General features: G+C 36.9%; 3 protein-coding genes across 4 annotated transcripts; 1 reads left to right on the forward strand and 2 right to left on the reverse strand.

Moving 5' to 3' along the window:
- Positions 1-7: 7 nt before the first annotated feature.
- LOC113282036 (THO complex subunit 4D-like) lies at positions 8-3,430 on the reverse strand. The gene is made up of 7 exons (XM_026530963.1): positions 3,233-3,430; positions 2,375-2,635; positions 1,550-1,690; positions 1,377-1,445; positions 1,009-1,196; positions 588-647; positions 8-357 (listed from the first exon to the last, which is right to left on the reverse strand). The coding sequence occupies exons 2-7, from the start codon at positions 2,588-2,590 to the stop codon at positions 189-191; spliced, it is 843 nt and encodes a 280-aa protein (XP_026386748.1). The 5' UTR covers positions 2,591-2,635; positions 3,233-3,430; the 3' UTR covers positions 8-188.
- Positions 3,431-3,606: 176 nt separating this feature from the next.
- LOC113282037 (DNA repair protein RAD4-like) lies at positions 3,607-8,341 on the forward strand. Of its 2 annotated transcripts, none has more exons than XM_026530964.1 (13): positions 3,607-3,730; positions 3,830-3,933; positions 4,027-4,326; positions 4,418-4,510; positions 4,621-4,713; positions 4,817-4,918; positions 5,125-5,174; positions 5,338-6,111; positions 6,246-6,639; positions 6,733-6,927; positions 7,042-7,185; positions 7,388-7,597; positions 7,718-8,341. In XM_026530964.1, the coding sequence occupies exons 1-13, from the start codon at positions 3,667-3,669 to the stop codon at positions 8,102-8,104; spliced, it is 2,910 nt and encodes a 969-aa protein (XP_026386749.1). In that variant the 5' UTR covers positions 3,607-3,666; the 3' UTR covers positions 8,105-8,341. The 2 variants fall into 2 exon arrangements, with proteins under 2 accessions (XP_026386749.1, XP_026386750.1); XM_026530965.1 differs by having other exon boundaries at positions 4,660-4,713.
- A 414-nt stretch (positions 8,342-8,755) lies between these two features.
- Positions 8,756-14,167, reverse strand: LOC113282039 (phosphoglucomutase, cytoplasmic-like). The gene is made up of 19 exons (XM_026530966.1): positions 14,011-14,167; positions 13,827-13,920; positions 13,233-13,314; positions 13,000-13,055; positions 12,216-12,329; positions 11,988-12,050; positions 11,735-11,854; positions 11,541-11,641; positions 11,345-11,404; positions 11,136-11,235; positions 10,879-11,036; positions 10,682-10,777; positions 10,481-10,544; positions 10,286-10,367; positions 9,977-10,152; positions 9,795-9,871; positions 9,549-9,681; positions 9,296-9,412; positions 8,756-9,205 (listed from the first exon to the last, which is right to left on the reverse strand). The coding sequence occupies exons 2-19, from the start codon at positions 13,905-13,907 to the stop codon at positions 9,134-9,136; spliced, it is 1,752 nt and encodes a 583-aa protein (XP_026386751.1). The 5' UTR covers positions 13,908-13,920; positions 14,011-14,167; the 3' UTR covers positions 8,756-9,133.
- Between the last annotated feature and the right edge of the window lie 4,833 nt (positions 14,168-19,000).

Genomic DNA, 19,000 nt, shown 5'->3' on the forward strand with positions numbered 1-19,000 from the left:
CATGATATTGCTGCTAAAAGAAAAAGAATACTTGATCGACAAACTGCAAAGATGAGCAACAAACTTGCTGAAGACAAAAGAAAAGCACGTATCCCAAAGCAAAAGATTCAAAAGAAGCTACCACAGGAGGATGGTTTTTATACAATAGAGTCACTCCTTGTAATCAACTAGTTAGCTGCAAATATTTACTAAGATTGCATAGATTCAGCATGATAACTCTCTAGTTCAGCATCAAGCTCGACAGCAGACTTAACAGTTGGTTTAGTCTTTCCACGACCGCCACCTCGGCCACGGCCAGCACCGCCACCACGGCTTTTAGCTCCCCCCCGACCACGTTGAGCACCACCACGGTTGTTCCTACAAGCAGAAAATGCAAAAAAAAAAACAGGCAACTGTCACCCAATGCTGCATTACTTGAAAAAAAATAATACAGTCAAAAGTTACAAATCAGAAGGAAAAAAAGAACATTTATTGACATTTGGAAGGGTCCTAATTTTGGAAGGGTTCTAATCTTCACAATAATAATTGTGATGAGATTATGGGACTAGTTAGCAAAACTTAAAAAGGAACCTGTATTAACACCATACCTTGTACTACCTCCACGGTTTGATAAACCAGAGCCGCCTCCTCCTCGACCCATGCCCGGCCTGCAAATGATCAAAAATTAGAGAAAACGCTGAAACATCGTTACAACATCAAAGTTTCCTCAGACATGATCAAGACACAAAATAACTCCAGAAAAGCATCTTAACCGAAAGGAAGTAAACTTGACGACCAAGTAAAATTATCAGGTGTGACCACAAACTTGGAGGACTCGACATAACTAATATCCAATTCTTGGAGGACTCGGTATACTTATCCAACTGGTTAAGGGCCTCAACACATATATTTAAAATATCCACACCTTTCAATTAGATAAGACATGGTATAAATATATTTAAAATTACTATTGAAATGTAACTTCCCGCTCATAGTAACAAGTAAAAAAAGAGAGAAAGAGATACATACGTCATAATGACTGTCCTTTTCCCTCTTCCATTAGCTCCAATCACACTAATACGAGTTGAAACTGGTGCTGCCAAGCTGGTACCTATGATCTCTATCTTCATCGCCTTGCCATCAAGTTGAACATTATTATATCGCTTCATGGCTGTTAATCCATCAGCCTTTCGATTAAACACCACCTCGGCTGATCCCTACACCAAGTACAAGCTCCTTTTCAGACAAGTGAGCAGCATAATGACCACGTGATAATTACAATTTCCAGAGTACCAGATGCAAAAGCAAAAGAAGACGCCCTAACCTTTTAAATAGTACATTAATCTGCAACAGTTACTGCTGCAGTCGAAAAGTAAAAAAGATGGAGCAATGCTTACATTTGGTCGACCATTCATGTCATAATGAACTGAGTATCTCTTCAGACTTCCTATCTCAGAAAATAGCTCCTGAACGTGAATCCAACCATCATATACGAAATAACAGGTGTTAGGCCCTTCCCAGAGGATTATGAATATGAACAAGAAAGAGAAAGAGCTAAATCACGACATGCCTTGATATCTTCATTGGTTACTCCTACATCCAGATTAGAAACATATAGCTTCGTGCCAGTTTCAATCCCAGGATACCAAGCAGCTACTAGGCTATCTTCAAACAAATCAGGCTTCAACGAAATACCTTTGGTTCTGGAGGGCTGATTGAAGGATGTTTACAAAAATCCAAGTTAGGAGAACGAGTGAGCAAATTGACCATGTATGAATATCCAAATTAGATGATCATATCACCACGATGCCACGGAGATCATAATTCAATTCTCTTCAAGCCATCCATAGTGAGATATTCCAGAAGATGAAAACAGTAAATTCTAAAACAATTATAGCCGACTAGAAGCAACTAAAATTGTATTTCTCTCAGTAAGAAGCAATAAAAAAAACTAGAATGGTCGCAAAATAAAAATAGTGCGTCGATGATAATGGGAATAGATGATCCCACCCTCCTACAGATAAGCTGATGATATGCATGGTACTGGTGAGCACTTGCATTGAAAATCTCAACAGAAGAAAGCTCCTCAGACAGTGAACTCCATGAACTATCTATCATAATAATTGTAGGCAGCACTGATGATTTCCACACATATCAAGAAGCTCCAAATAGTTCCTTATAATAACACCCACTAAACTATGAACAACCAATGATGATTACGATATAAGCAAGACATGCAAACCAAAATTTCTTTCTTGATGAGAACTTCGACTGAGCTTGTCCTTGCTATAGAACTATCCCCTCTCCTAGTAATTATTGAGTTCTAAAGATGATGATTTCTTTTAATTGGTTCTTGAACATACAGCAAAAAACATCAATGGTATTTCGAGCTTGCCTTTGCAGTTGATTTGAAACCCGATGGCCGAGCTTTCACCTTGAGTGACCCTTTAGTAGCTACTCGCATTGCCTTTCCACGGTTTAATGCGACTCCTTGTGCTTTGCCTTGGCCTTGGCGACCCTTCCCCCGTCCTCTCCCTCTACTGCCATTATTACTCTGCTTTTTGTTGATCTTTATAATATCATCAAGTGCCATGTCCAAAGTTGTCGCCATTGAATTCGTGGTTAACTAGTTTTGTGAACGGAATTGCACAAACAACTGCACAAATCAAATAAATATCACTTAAAATCGACTCAAAACCAACCTAACAAATTTGTTGATCATATTTCAGATCTGAACACAAAGTTTAATTGATGACACCGGATTACAACTCAAAAGACAACAACTCAAAAGACATACACGCACAAAAGATAATTCAGATTGGTTGCAAAGCTTTTGTTAATTCAAAAGCAAGACGTGCTAAAGCATCCTAAACTCATTGGTAATTAGGGAGTGGTGGCTAGGTAAACGGCTCAGTCGGTTATCCATCTGGGTTAATTTAAAGGTGTGAAGAAGCGCTACAAGTTGACCATCTTTTTCTTTTCTTTTTTAATTGTTGTATTATTGTTAACTACGATTCAATTGCTACTACAAGAAAAACATACTCCTTATTGGGTTATAAGATTTGGTTACTTAATCACCATGTTTCAACATCAAGAAGGGTAAATCTTTGAGCTTCTATAATAATAATATTCAACTAAAATTGAATTTTACACCAAATAACACAATCATAAACCTAATAAATTAGATGGATCCATATAAAACTCTAAATAGATCAGGAATACAGATCAAACAAACAAACGAAGAAAAAATTACCTGAAAAAAATTAACAAAAGTTTCTTCCGCGAGTGTAAGAGCAAGAGATGGATAAAAGAAATTGAGAGATAGATCGATTATTAGCTTCAGAAATTATTAGGGTTTCGATTCAGTTACCGGAGAGAGAAGATGAGATAATATATACGAAGAAAGATACGGTTGAGAGACCGAGAAGAGAAGGAAACTAATAAAACCTAAAATAGGCAAGACTTTCATCTATTTTAGTTTAGGTTTATAAAAGAGTCCACAAAAGTTTACATATTTTACGTATTAGTCCTACATCCCAACTCGGACCGAGTCATCTTAGTAATCCTGACTCACTTTGTTTATAATTGAAGAGGTATCTCCTCGATTCATTTTGAAATTTCCCGGGAGAAAAACAAAAAAAACTTCATTCTCCAAATCATCAACACTTTTAAATTCAATCAAATAAAATGCGAACAACAAGAAGTCAATCTAAACAGCAACCTCAAAAACAAGAACAAGATTCATTGGCGAGTACGTACTTTACTCATTGTTTTCTTACCAAATTCCAGTTAGGGTTTGTGTTTAATCTCTAGTATGATATGTGATTCAATAAACTTGTGATCTTTCCAGGTAAATCGAAGGGAGGTGTTGGAAAGAAACGTGTAAACTCTCGTGGCGGTGGCTCGTCCAAGGCGAAGAAATCTCTCAATCTTACCCAACCTGATGCCTCCAAGGTTGGGCTCAAATTCTAAAGCATTTAATTTTTTGTATTTTTTTGTTTTGTTTCAATTGACGGCCACAGAAGAAATTTTCATTATATTTTTCAGGCGGAAATAAGTGGAAACGGGAATGATGAAGAGAAAGTAAGCATAAAGGTTACAGATAGTGTTGGTGTTGGAAGTGAAAGTGTTGTACCAGAAAAGAATGTGGAAGAGGGAAGGAGTTTTAGTCCTGACAAGGAAGAAGATGCAGATGAATTTGATTGGGAAGATGGCTATGTATCTGGGGGAGAGAATGTTTACGGCAATTCGGATAATAGTGTGGCGAGGGAAATGGTTATTGAATTTAATGATTCTCCATCTTCTTCTAAGCGCAAACCTATTCGAAGAGCTTCGGCAGAAGACAAGGTGAATGGTTGTTGTACATTAATTGTTTGTGTAATTGTGATTACGGTTTATTTTAGTTGGCCAAAACTAAAAAAGTTATGTTGTGTCTTAGGAATTGGCTGAACTAGCACATAAGACTCACTTGCTGTGCTTACTAGCACGTGGAAGGATCGCTGATAGAGCTTGCAGTGATCCTCTTATTCAGGTGTTTCCTTGCTTTGCATTGATGTTTCACAGTCTCATGAACAGTCACATTTGGGTATATATATGTTTGTTCCATCAAATTGAAATTAAAGATAGTGATCTTGACGGCAGGCGGCCTTGCTTTCGCTTTTACCGACATACTTGTTGAAGATAACTGAAGTTGCAAAGTTGACTGCTAAGGATTTAGGTTCCATTGTCAGATGGGTATGCTCTGTTGCCTCATGATACACATCCCATCTTTTTTTACTGATATATAGCTTTTGCAATCGTATTTGATTCTTCAATGTAAGATTGTTTTTGGCTGCAGTTCCATGATAACTTTCATGTTACAAACACAAGTAATTCAGAGGGACCATTTCAATCGAATCTGGCTGCGGCTGTTGAAAATCGTAAAGGAACTGCAGAAGAGGTATCTTCATCGTAGCTATTTAGTCATGGCATGAAAAAAAAAAAAAAAAGAGGAACACATCCGACTTAATTGCTCTGAGCAAATAAATTTGAATCTCAAAGAACATTGAGAGTGTTAGGTGGCAGAAGTCCAAATCTAAGAAGTGTTGGTTAACATCTACTTCATACTTTTGGGGTTGAACTAACTACTATCCTTCACTCTTCCAGATTTCTGCATTATCTGTGGCGTTATTCAGAGCTCTCAATCTTTCAACTAGGTATCGTATTACATCAATTTTTTTCTGTGTTCGTTCTATCACAAAGTACCTTAGTAAGTTCTTTCAGGAAAATTTCTTGAGTCACAATTTCGCGGATCTACTTAATTTGGAACCTGAACTAACCACTGACTTCAACAGTTTATGATGAATGATTTGTTTGCAGATTTGTGTCCATTCTTGATGCTATATCCCTCAAACCACATATGGGCATGTCTGGCTGTTTGAGCCAAGATGCAGCTCGCACTGAGAATGACATATTTAAGTCGTCTACTTTGATGGTGGCTAAGTCAGATCCAGTTTCCATTTCTCCGACCAAGTTGTCCCATCCCAAAACTGGCTTCAGTGAAGATGTTGGAACTTCTAGTGGAGGTGCATGCAAAATCAAGGAACGAAGCTCAGCAAGAAGAGTCGACCAGTCAAAATCTGCTCAGGTTTCTGGTGTGGTTAGTGACAGAAAACAGGATATGTCGGCTTCGGACAAGAGTAATGACTCTATAACATGTTTGACCAAGAAAGTTGAAGGATCAAAGAGGAAAGGTGATCTGGAGTTTGAATTGCAGTTAGAAATGGCTCTTGCTGCCACTGCAGCTGGTGCCCATGATGCCAAGTTAGGTTCTGAAATGAAAGACTTGCCTTGTAGTTCATCACATAATTCTTCTCCATATAAAAAACCAAAAATAGTCCAAAATGAAGAGTTCCCAGATTCTCGTCAGGGGGTCTCTGTTGCAATTGGTTCAAGAAAAGTTGGAGCTCCTTTATATTGGGCTGAAGTTTTTTGCAGTGGAGAAAACATGACTGGTAGGTGGGTGCATGTTGATGCTGTCAATTCTATGGTTGATGGTGAGCAAAAAGTTGAAGCTGCAGCTGCTGCCTGCAGGAGATCTTTGAGATACGTAGTTGCTTTTGCAGGGAATGGGGCTAAAGATGTGACTCGCAGGTCTCTAATATTTTCATATCTGTCACTCTTGTTATACGAGATCACTAAATGTTGTAATGTAATTGGAAATTTCTGATGTTGTTCAGTCATTATTTACAGCTGACTGAAAGTGACTATTAGTCCCTTGATTTCAGGTACTGTATGAAGTGGTACCAGATTGCATCGAAGCGGATTAATTCATGTTGGTGGGATGCAGTTTTGGCACCTTTAAAAGATCTGGAATCTGTTGCCACTGCAGGACTGGTTCATTTGGAATCCAGTTCAAACAACACATCAAGCAACCTGTATAACGTTAAGACACTAGAAAAATGTAGTTCCACCGAGGGGGATGTGAAAAGTTCTTCAGTTCAAGAACATCCTGGTAACTGTAGTGCCAATGAGAAGCATGGGATGAAAGCGTCTAAACAGAATCTTATGAACATGGGTGTGCAATCTTCATCTCAGTGTGGGATAGCGACTAGGAACTCTCTTGAGGATATGGAGCTTCAAACTAGGGCATTAACTGAACCACTTCCAACTAATCAACAAGTATGCCTTAATTGTTGAATTTACGCACTTGATTACATTAAGTTTTTTATGAGCCATCGGTTTCACCTCCTGATCACATACTTCTAATTTCAGGCCTACAGAAATCACCACCTTTATGCTCTTGAAAGGTGGCTTACCAAGAACCAGATACTTCACCCTAAGGGTCCTATACTTGGCTATTGTTCTGGTCATCCTGTTTATCCTCGAAACTGTGTACAAACGCTACATTCACAACATAGATGGCTACGAGAGGCATTGCAAGTTAAAGCAAGTGAAAAACCTGCCAAGGTATGGTGGAGTTGCACATTTTTTTGGTATTTCAATATGTTTTTCTACTCCTTGTCTGCGTGAAAGCTGATATACCTAATGACTTTGCGTATATTTCTTGGTAATTTTCCAAAGTTGGTGAAGCGATCTTCAAAGATTGGCAAGGTACAAGCATCTGAACCAGAAGCTGATAAAGAAGACGAAGGTATTGCACTTTATGGGAGGTGGCAACTGGAACCTTTGAACCTTCCATATGCAGTAAACGGGATTGTACCTAGGGTAGGTGATTGGTTTTCTGTAGCTATATTTTTTTTTTTAATTCGATCATGTGAAGTGACCTCTTAGATAGCATTCTGATCTAACTTCCTTCTTTCTTGGTAGCAAAGAATCATATGAAATATTCATTGTCGTTATACGTGGAGTGCTTGCTGTGACTATGATCATGCATTTGTGTATATAACTATCATAATTTGACTTTCAGAACGAACGTGGTCAAGTAGATGTATGGTCCGAGAAGTGTCTCCCGCGTGGAACTGTACACCTAAGGCTACCCAGGGTCTACACTGTTGCGAAGAGGCTCGGAATTGATTCGGCCCCTGCCATGGTTGGGTTTGATTTCCGCAATGGTCGAACAATTCCCATCTTTGAAGGGATAGTGGTCTGCACCGAGTTCAAAGATGCTATCTTGCAGGTAATTTCCTTGAACCTTACCAGTGCAGGAGGAACTATATTGTGACTTTGGCAGATTTTCTCGACAATTTTTTTGTTTGTTAAATGAATCACTATCTTGATTGTGAATTGTTTGTTCCAGGCATATGCAGAAGAAGAAGAAAGAAGAGAAGCCGAAGAGAAGAAAAGAAATGAAGCCCAAGCTATTTCTAGGTGGTATCAACTTCTTTCGTCAATCATAACTCGGCAAAGATTGAACCAAACTTACGGTGATGATTCATGTCCCCAAACCTCCCATGTAGCCAAGCAGATTGACAACGATATCTGCCACACTGAAATTACTAAATCTGAAGATGAAATGCAATCAAATGCTCAGTATAGACAAGACTATGGTCATAATTCCAGTTCTGATTTCGCTCAGGGCCATGAACATATATACCCAATAGACAATCAGAGTTTTGATGAAGAGAGCTCAATACGAACTAAACACTGCCCCTGTGGATTCTCAGTGCAGGTTGAAGAGTTATAGCATATAAAACCAAGTGACCTGAAAACGGAATTTTATCCAGGGATAGGCATTAGATTGTCTCTTCATGCAATATTCATTCAGTGCTGGTGTCTGGTAAAGTATTTTAAGATGTGCCAACTTCAGCAAAGTTTATGAGAAGGCTAATTTGCCAGCAATGTAAGCCTTTCAAGTTTGGTGCTTAATATTTCATGTATAGTGAAGAGTGCATAATTAGAATGATATCATTTAACATTTTGTCAATTGTATCTTTCTTGGCTATTATTGTCTTCCCTTTCCTTTATATCCTATATCCTTTCAGTATACCCTTACTGATTCAGACCTGATCGCCACCTCCGTGTGCCACAAGCCATATTAGCAGGGCTGCTTCAGGAGGAGTTACATTTGCCAGTAAACTTTTGGCAGATGTCTCAGGGTAAAAAAAAAAACTGCAATTTTTCATATCCAGGAGAAATCAGGATATGGGTTGTGGTTGTCCTCACATTTCTACACTTTCAGACACTTATTTTCTTCTTCGATGAGCGTCTTTATGCATCACATTATCGAAGAAATTTACATTCCACTTTTTGCATCACATTATCGAAGAAATTTACATTCCACTACATGTTCCCCCAAGTTGGTAGTCCAACTTTTGGCCCATGATAAACACGAAAAGAAAGAAAGAGTCTGCACATCTCTGATTTGGGAAGAAAATCTTAATACATCATTCATCTTTCTCATACACATGAATGAAAACATGGCCAATTAAAAGGCAGTAAATCATGTTTAGTACCTACCTAGATATGGAAATTGATACAGATACTGAAACAGTAAAACTTGATGCTGCAATCTCAGCAGAGAGCAAAGTGTGGTGGGTGAAATCGAGGCATCATAATTCACAAACAATGTCTCATTCTTATGATGATAAAAAAAAAGGTAAAAGAAGGAAATATGAGGGAACTCTAGAAGGAAAATTGATTACAAAGTTGAAGTTCATGATGATAATTCCATGAATATGGATAGAAAGAGTATTATCATAGCTCAGAAATTTCTCTATGTAATAACTGTAGGAGCTGATCGGCCAGTCATTTTTTCCATCTGGGAAAGCTTTAGTGCAACTTCCACCTAATTAGCCAAAAACATTCAATGTTGTCGATACAATGGAAGCTATAATCATAGAGAGTGTATGAAATGAGACTGAGTTGAAACTCATACCAAAGGAGCAAGTGCCTCATGAGATTCCCTTCCAATCTTTGAAGGATCCTTCTCATACTGCTCAATGTAGAGCCGGATTGTTGCACCTTCTGACCCAGTTCCAGAAAGCCGGAAGACCTGGAATTGTAGGGAAACAAATAATGCTTTAGAGAGATACAGAGTCAGACAGAATCGTGTGGGCATGGTGGTAGAAAAGTAGATACAAACATTAAACAGCTAATCGAGGGTTAGGAAAAGAGGTTTTATTCGTTACCAATCGTGATCCATCTGCAAACAGGTATCTAATACCCTGGTGCTTTGAGATAGATCCATCCACAGGATCTTTGTATTCAAATTCATCGGCTTGGACGACATCTGCAACATCTGATCGTATTCCCTTTATGATACTATATAAAACAACATCAACACGTCGATTAAATTAAAAATCTGTGCTAAAATCAATTTAAATTTAATTGCTTTCCGCAAAGAAGATGGGTTGTTTTTCTTTTTAGAGACTTACTTGTTAACATCAGGGAGGGAAGCCTGCAAATTGACTAAATTCGCCATCAACTCCTTGGCTGCACCTGAATCCACATTCTACAAGAAGAAAAATCAACATTATAAACAGAACAAGTTCTCATTATTCATGGTGCAAACTAAGACTAGGATCAATTTAACAAAGAATAGCCATGAAAAATTTACTTCATAGTCATATCGGGTGTAATAGTGGCGACCGTAAGTAGACCAATGACCACGAACTATATCTTCAACGGAGACAAGTTGATCTTTTCCAAGATTATCTTTATTAACGTAGGCAAGAATCGATAGCCAGGCTAATACTGCCCATATTCCATCCTTCTCACGAATATGGTCTGAACCTGTAGACCGAGATAAATAAATTCAACAAAACATCAGCAAATTATGGAATTCCTCAAAAAATGTACCCTGAACTATAAAGCATTCCATAAATGAAATGTCAAAAAGATAGACACGAGTATGTCTAGAGAGTACCAGTTCCGAAACTCTCTTCACCACAAACTGAACACATTCCAGCGTCCATTAAGTTTCCGAAGAACTTCCAGCCGGTGGGTACCTGATATCAAACCAAAACGATGCTGCTTCTCAAACTAATGGAAGAAAACTCCAAGAAAAGAAAAGGCTTAATTTTTATGGTTACGTTAAAAGAAGCATGCAAGGGAGTATCACCTCGAAGAATTTCAGATTTAGATGTTTCGCTACAACATCAAGCGCAGCTGAAGTAGGCATGCTCCTGCAGGGAACACCATCAAATTTAATTAACTTAACCTCTCATCAACAGAAGTCTTCTTTTGTGCCTAACAAACACGGTAATATAACTGAACACCAGGAACTTGACTTTAATCTAACATAAAATACAGAGGATACTACCTGGCTACTCCTTTTAAGCCCGATGAGAAATATGGAATAGCTTTAACAGCATTTGCAGCAATTATGGCGACAGAATCTGATGGAGTCACGAAAAACCTGACATGGCAAGAGAATAGTTTCAAGACAGAGGCATTTGTTTTATTTAAACCATTTCTTTATTGGTGATAATAACTATCAGCTATCAAGTACGGCTTTACCTTTTACCAAGGATCATGTTACGGTCAGCGTCACCATCAGCAGCTGCACCAAATTCTGGTGGATTGGCTTCAGGGTTAGCTTTAGACAACCCCATGTGTGCAACCAACTCCTTGGCGTAAGTCAGGTTGGGGTCTGGATGACCTCCTCCAAAGTCTTCCTGTTAACAAGGCCATGCAGAAGATGAATCTAAAACATCCACAAACAGATGTAATAAGACTTCCTCAATAGGAAGAGATGCTGCATAATCTAGTCATACCTTGGGTACACAGTTTATTAAAAAACTTTCTTGTGCTCCAAGCTCTTGAACAAAAATGCGGTTTGCATAAGCTCCAGCTACCCCATGAAGTGCGTCATAACTGAGAAACAATATTAAAAAAAAACAATAAAGTACACCGAAGGAATGCCATTTCAACAAACAAGAACAATAAGTATATCTCAAATCCAAATATGATAAGACCAACATACCAGAAAGTGAATTTAGGAGATGCAACCAACTTCTGAATAGACTCAAAATCAAAAATCAACCTGAGGATTAGGAAGAAGATATGAATGATAAAGTAATAAAGATCAGGATATTTGTTAAATCAATTAACGAAATTTAACATGGAAACTCAATGTATTCATCAAGCACTAAAAAGTAAGAATTTATGCAAATACTAACTTCATCAATTTCACATAGTCATTGGCTGAATCAAAAACATCAACATCAAACTCTCCCTCGGGCCCTCCAAGCTTTGTTACTCCTTCAGTAGAAAGATCCACCTGAAAGATGTATTTTTAATAAAAAATTAGAACAGGTTCAGAGTAACTCCAGTTAACGAGAAATGTTGCTAATGATAGAGCATTGTTCATTACATCTGGGAAATCTTCAGCAATGTAGTATTCTTTTATTGTTGTTGTGTTCTGATAGATCTTATCCGTCACTCCCTCGGGAGCAGGCCCACCATTTTCCATGTTGTACTTGATTCCAAAATCCTGTGGAGCGGAGATTATAAGAAATGACAGAAGATGAATACTGAAAAACCATTTTGAGACGAACTAGAAGACCAGGAGTTTTGCCAAGAAACTGCCATAGACTAAAGTATTAGCAGATATATGCTGCAGTTACCTCATGTGGACCACCAGGGTTGTGACTTGCGGTCAATATGAAAGCTCCTGATGCCTTAGATCCCTGATATTAGAAATTTACAGTCCATATACGAAAAGTTTCATCAGGCTGATTTGACTAAAAATTAATGTAGGCAAAATTCGACAAAATACTGATGTAGGCAAAAGCTCCCGAAAATCAAAAAAGTTTGATAGATTAAAACCGGTCAAACTACAAATGTGACCATACATCTGCACCAGTTCGTTCACGTATAACAGCAGATACAGCAGGAGTTGACATCAACCCATTTAGTCCAACCCATACACCTCTTACTCCATTTGCAGCTGCCATCTTAATTATAATCTGAGAATTCCAAAAACAAATGTTAGCTCTTTAAATTATAATTATAGTGCTGAAGTGAATGCTCAATGAACACAAGAAGATGATGCAAGGCATAAATGAGATCTCCAGATCATACAATTTGGGCTTACAGACTTCTAATAAGTGAATAAAATGTGAAGCTAAAAAACTTACCGGCGATTGAAACAACAAACCATTTAAGAAGTTATAAACATCGAGTAAAATATCAAGTAGCAGTGGAACCAAAGTTGAACGATTGACAATTTGATACTAAATTCACGAAGTTGAAGGTCAAAAGGACACCATTGTTCAAAAATAAGCTAATAACGAGGATAAGCACCACAAAATTGACATAAACATAACAATGAACAAGCACAAGCTTGTTTCTCTATCACGGAAACAAGAACCACAGATATCTACACATGGCACTATAGGCATCATCATATTACTAAGTGAAACAATGCTTCCTTTAGGCATATTTGAAAAAGGAGATGCTCATAGTTACAGCTCGGTGTAGCAGCTAAAGCTAACTGATGCACTAAGTTATGATGCCGTAAAATTGCTTTATTATAATCATGTCCATACAAGTAATTTGACAAAACATTGAACAGGCAATGTACTGAAATAATAAAATGTATGAATAAGATCTTTCTGTGAATAGAAGAACAAAAACCTGAATGGCATCCTTCGACCAATAACGACCATCACCAGAAACAACGATTATAGCACCTGCAGTGAAACAAGGGATACTTATTGAGCATTCATAACAAAGAAATTGGTAAGTGCAAAGACTTGAAAAAAAAATTACAGAAAACAGATCCCACAAGATGACATTTCAATTCGTTTTGAACTATCATTTCAGCGGTTTTAAGCGTAAACATATGCGGAAGAATGCCAGAAGGGTACCTTTCACTTGATTAGCTGGGAGCGCATTGAATGTTGCTTGAACAAAGTTCTGCAAGTAATGTGGTTGCTTGAATACTTTTACCTGAAAAAAGTGACATCCAAAATTTCAATTCCGGATCCATAGAAGATAACTCAGAACTCCATATATTAAAATGCAAATTGTTTGAGAAAGAAACCACAACAACTAGTTGCAATCCTTTTTCCCGATACCAACAATTTATTAATCTAAAACCTTCTTACCATGTCAGTTACTGATTCACATCAATCAAACATAGATTTATCAGGTTCAGGAAACAGCAGAAAAATGCATGAATTTCAATAACTACTCGGTTTTCAGATCGATCATATACAGTTATTGAACACAAATGCGAAATCAATAACAACAATCGAAGATCTTAAAAAACATGCAAGATATAACCAAACAAAAGATCTAATACTAACCAATCAAAAATCCAAATCCGATAAACTTCACGAATTATAACAATGAAAATGAGTGTTAAGAATCCAAATTACAAGAAAACAGAAGCAGATCCAAAATAGAACCAAACAAACAAAGATCTAACACATTTAAGATAGATTTGGTAGTGTAATCACCTTCTTTCTCAAACCAGATGTTCCTGGTTTCTGTCCATCGATTGGATTAGTTTCTACTTTTGATACCTTAAACATCACCATTTCTTCTTCTTAACTGAAAATCCACAATCAAAATTCAATCAAATTCCAGAAGAAGAATTAGAGATAGATATAGAGAGAAAGATAGAGAGAGAGTTTGGCTCACTTTATGAAGATGAGAGAGCAGTACTGAAAGAAAGGTGGTGGCAATTGAAGGAAAAAATACAGAAAAAAAGAGAATAAAATATGGAAAGCAACTTGTGAGTTAGAGGATGACAAATGAGGAATCGGGATATTCGGAACACGGTTTTCTCTTTTTGCAATAAGAACCCGATTTTTCGGACTCCCATTGAGACCGTTTCTGCAGGTGCCAAATGATCTCACACCGTAAATCTAGATGGATCATCCATCGAAAGATGACGTGTCAGGGTTTCGACATACGACAGAATTTTTATGAAGTTGTAATGAAAAAAAGAAAGAAGGTGGTGGGATTGTATTGGCTTTACGTACAAGAAATTGCTTTTGGGTTACGCAAAAATGATCCAGGTTTAGCTTTTCGAAATATCTAGATGATCACGAAATCTATGAATTAGAAATGAACGAGTGGCAGTGGATGCAGTATCTTTTTGTGTGTTGTTTACATGTGGCAATCAAATATCAGGTGAAGAAGGCATATTCGCATTGTTGGGGAGGTGTTAGCATGGAGATCTGAATAAAATTGAAAATTTACAACACATTTGATGGTTAAGTGCACCGCAGCTGGTGGAGATGTCATATTTTAAGCGTGCCAGCCAGGATGTATTGGGCTTAACAAGGTCATCTTTTAAGCTCCATCAAAGCATCTCCAACGGTGGGTCAAAAAGTAGCCGTTCTATGTGAAGTTTAGGACGATTAGAGCATCTGGATGATGTTAGAAATGAGCAAATCCTAGATAGGCGATGGATCAATTGACCTCCCTAATGCTCATCCAAGAGTTGGAAAGATGGTGAAGGCTCGTAAAGATATGAGTCAACAAAAACCCTTAGAGCATTTGCAACAGATGGTACAAAAAATCTTACATGAATTTATTATTTATTTAATCATTTTATTTGTGGGGTCTATCCTGAAAAGAAATTTAGGACCTCATTTATAAAAAATTATCTCCAACAGTAGAGGACTTTATTCCTTAAAATTAATTATTAAAAAAGAAAACATGACGTAGAGGTGCATCCAAATGTGTAGTTAACACTTTCTTCAAGACCTTCTTATATAGTATGGCATTTCTTCTAGTTTGTAGGACCTACTGTTGGAGATGGTTTTAGTTTGAATGGGGGTCTAAATTCCTAGGTATCATATAAAAATAAAATTATGACCTTCTGTTGGAGATGCTCTCAAGGGAGGTGCTTGGTGCAAGATTGCGACGGGTGGAGAGGTTTGAACGAAATATTCTTGGGAAAAGTTGTTCGTCCAATATATGTGACCAATTTGGACCATTGATCATTCAGAAGAGACATGTAAAGTTGTTGCATATACCAGTTGAAGAGCATATGCTAGCTGAAGAGTATACTGCTTGGTGTGAAGAAAGTGAAATTGTGCAACCTTTTTAGAGGTGGTATGGATTCAATTGCTGATGTTAACAATAATGGTGGTGAAAGTAGCTGGTGCCACTGTTGTACAGTGGTAAAGTCATTGGGTGAGATACCAGTGACCTGAGTCCGAAAGTCGCCAATACCAAATTCTTTTCCAATCAAAAATAAATAAATATTAGTGGTGAAAGTGGAATGTTCGGGGCCGAATGTTAATTTGTGATGGTTTACAGAAGAAGATGAGATTCGTCAAAATAGAGAATGAGAAATCGGTGGCAGAGTCAGGATTTCCAAATGATAGGGGTAAAAAGAGTTTTTTGTCACACCTAGATTAGTAGAAAAGTGAAAGCTAAATTTTGAATTGATATTGCTTGGAAAAAAAAATTCTTACCAAATACCTAAAGATTGTTGATAATTGTCTTCAATTTCAGCTAAACTCAACTTTGTGTTCTACGTGTTCTCCTTTCTCGTTCCTGTCTCTGCACCAATATGATGAATATGGAAGAATGAAGATAGATAGATAAATGGGCTTGATTCCTTGGTGGACTAAAATTTCTTGAACGGTGGACTCAAACTTCTCAAGCGAGTGGATTAAATCATTTATTTTAGTGTTTTTTTTGGGTGGGGATTCAAAGTTAAATGAACTAAACTGTTATAGTTTTAGCGAGAAAGGGGGAGAGGGCTAGAGTCAGGGCTACCCCACCTTTGGTTCCGCCATTGCGAGAAATTGAACTTTAAATGGAAACAAGAATACGTACTTTGTCAATTGTTTGAATCAAAAATCATATCAAACCCTCCTATATGATCAATACCCTAAACCTTAGTTTGTCCACTAATGAGATTATAGGCAACAAGAAAAAGATGATTTCAACTAATAAAATGCTAACATGGATAATGTTGGAAATGGATGGAATGACAAAAGAATTGACGGGCAAATGAATCCACAAAAGTTGATCTTACAAGTGCTGCTAACATGGTTTTTTTGCAACAAAAATTTATTTGAAAAAAGAAAGGAAAAAAAAAGGACAAGAACCTGACTTCTAAGATGAAGAAAATGAAAAATCGAAACACAAAATTACAAACCATCAACCTATAGGTAAGCAAAATATTTCTGTCATTACCCATTGCGGATCTGATATACAGAGGATGGCCACACCAGAACAATCTTCTATTGAGTGCTGCTAAAATGGTAATTAATTTTCTGCCTTTAAATTTAGATTATTGTCTTCTTTAAGTCGTCATTGTTTCTTCTCTGATTCTGGATTTAACTTTTGTAATATTGAAATTTGTGATGTGAATTTTTCCAATTATGGTTGTTTATTTTGTTTTCTGCTTACTTTGAGAATTATTATACAGTTTCAGCATGAAAGGTCTTAGTCTGGAATATTCAGGGGTTTGGGAATAAGTATAGTCTGTAACATTTAAAATTAAAATAACTAAGAAGGTCAAATGACCAGGATATGGTGTTTTTGTCTGAAACTAAGACTATGCAAACAGTAGCTAGGTTTTGTGGCGAACTTAGTTTTCTTAACCATATCGACTTAATCGGGAGGTTATACATGCTTTGGAAAGATGATATTTAAATATATTTGGTTGACATGAATAGGAATTTCATCCATGTTCTTGTCAGTATGGATGCTCGAAGTAGTCAAACTTGGTTAAATTATATGTATGGTGCTCTCTCTGATAAAGGATTAAATTAATCAATAATCTTCCCTTGATAATTTAGTTACTAGGTAGTTGTGTCCTTGGTTCATAGTCGGGGATCCGAATTTTGTCAGTAAGCAAGAGGAGAAATTAAGAGGTAATTCGATAACTCAATCTCAAAGTTAACTGGATGGTACTAATTATCACATTGATTCCTTAGGGATCACTTACGTGAACTATGTAGGTTTACCTTATACTTGGTCAAATAGAAATATTGATGATTTCTATTATATTATATAAAGACGGGATCGAGCATTAGCTAATGCTTTTTGGTTCACTTATTTCCTTAATGTTATAGTGTATCATCTTGTGACTATACGTAGTGATCTTGTTCATATTCTGCTTGTTAGCTCTAGAAATGAAAATCCTACTAGGAAACCTCTTAGGTTCAATAAATGTTGGTTGATGGATAATATTATAAGAATGTCATAGCTAATAATTGGAGTTCTAAGGTCAATGGCTCTCGTGCTTTCAAACATAGTAAGTGTCTTTATACTGTTATACTCTGGGACCTGAATTATTTTGTTAATATCCATGATAATATTAAGATCATACAAGGTCGACTTGCAGACATTAATCAAAATGGTAATAGTATTGCTAATGTGGAACATCTAGCTCAGAGGAGAGTCAGAAATAGTACGTGTATGATGTTAACAAAATTAATATATGTAGAGAGCTAAAGAGAATGTACTTAAGTTTGATGATTAAAGCCATAAGTATTTTCATGATAAGTTGAATTATAGAAAGAGAATGACTCAAATTGACTGCGTACAAAATAGTTTAGACGTCTAATAGAAATATGATAGCTACTGAGTCGAAGGATGACTTTGCTAAAATAATTACAACAATTAGTCCGCCAAATGCTTGTGATTTCCTACAGATACCAAATCCATGTATTACTCATGAATATAATGTTCTTCTGATTCATCCTCTATTTGATGAAAGAATCAATGATATTTGTAGTAGATGTAACTACTGACTACCGTAGGACCTGATGGGTACCCTAGTCGTTTTTTCCAACAGATGTGGGAGGTTTTGACAAACATGGTTAGAGCTTCTTTCAATTCTAAAAACTCAGGGGTACCAAATAAACCTAACTTTTTCGGTCGACAATCTGTATAGATAAAAACTTAATACAATAGCAAGTAGACCAACTGAATGATCCTTGACAATATGAATATAGAGTTAATATCTCAACCTCCACTCAATCAGTATGTATATAGACACAACGTCCATGAACCTAATTGTTAAGAAGATAACTTGGACGATCTCAAAAATCAATGTCCAAGATCAATCTAGTCGTAGCCAGATAATTCAATCGGAATTCTGCCAAGTGATTAAACTTGTTATCTATCTTTCAAGATACGAATTCTACAAGAAACTAGTCTCTTAATCGATTACAATTAAGCGGACATATCTGCTTAGATTGAATACGTACAAACCTGTGTAAATCCAATTATAAAGATGAACAATATAATGTGGAAAGGGAAAAACACAAGAAACCATATATTTTGTTAACGAGGAAACAACAATAACAGAAAAACCTTGAGACGTTTGTCCAGATTGAACACCACATTGTATTAAGCCGCTACAGACACTAGCCTACTATCAGACTTTGGACTGGAATGTAGTTGAAATCGATTCCATCCTCCAGGAGATTTAGTTACAGTCGCGCTCATTATGTCTCTTGAACCTTGTAAGGTTCTAAGCACTTGAATCCCTTAGTTTACGTCCTTTACAGCCTAAGAGTTGTTTCAGCTGAAGTGAAGACTTTTGATACCAATCTGTCTCTAACAGATAAGCCTATTTGATTTTCGTTTAGATCAAAGATCAAGGTGTGCAAATATGTTTGCAACAGACAAAGCTAGCAAACTTCACAAATCT

This window comes from Papaver somniferum, chromosome 5 (genome assembly GCF_003573695.1).
Source record: "Papaver somniferum cultivar HN1 chromosome 5, ASM357369v1, whole genome shotgun sequence".
NCBI lineage: Eukaryota > Viridiplantae > Streptophyta > Magnoliopsida > Ranunculales > Papaveraceae > Papaver > Papaver somniferum.

Coding starts and splice junctions, on each gene's coding strand:
- LOC113282036 (XM_026530963.1), bottom strand. CDS start 2,590: ATGGCGACAACTTTGGACATGGCACTTGATGATATTATAAAGATCAAC. Junction 1,691..2,374: donor GTTTCAAATCAACTGCAAAG/GCAAGCTCGAAA, acceptor TCCTTCAATCAG/CCCTCCAGAACCAAAGGTAT. Junction 1,446..1,549: donor TAACCAATGAAGATATCAAG/GCATGTCGTGAT, acceptor ATTCACGTTCAG/GAGCTATTTTCTGAGATAGG.
- LOC113282037 (XM_026530964.1), top strand. CDS start 3,667: ATGCGAACAACAAGAAGTCAATCTAAACAGCAACCTCAAAAACAAGAA. Junction 4,327..4,417: donor GAGCTTCGGCAGAAGACAAG/GTGAATGGTTGT, acceptor GTTGTGTCTTAG/GAATTGGCTGAACTAGCACA. Junction 4,919..5,124: donor GTAAAGGAACTGCAGAAGAG/GTATCTTCATCG, acceptor TCACTCTTCCAG/ATTTCTGCATTATCTGTGGC.
- LOC113282039 (XM_026530966.1), bottom strand. CDS start 13,907: ATGGTGATGTTTAAGGTATCAAAAGTAGAAACTAATCCAATCGATGGA. Junction 10,778..10,878: donor AACATGATCCTTGGTAAAAG/GTAAAGCCGTAC, acceptor TTGCCATGTCAG/GTTTTTCGTGACTCCATCAG. Junction 9,872..9,976: donor ACACCCGATATGACTATGAA/GTAAATTTTTCA, acceptor TTCTTCTTGTAG/AATGTGGATTCAGGTGCAGC.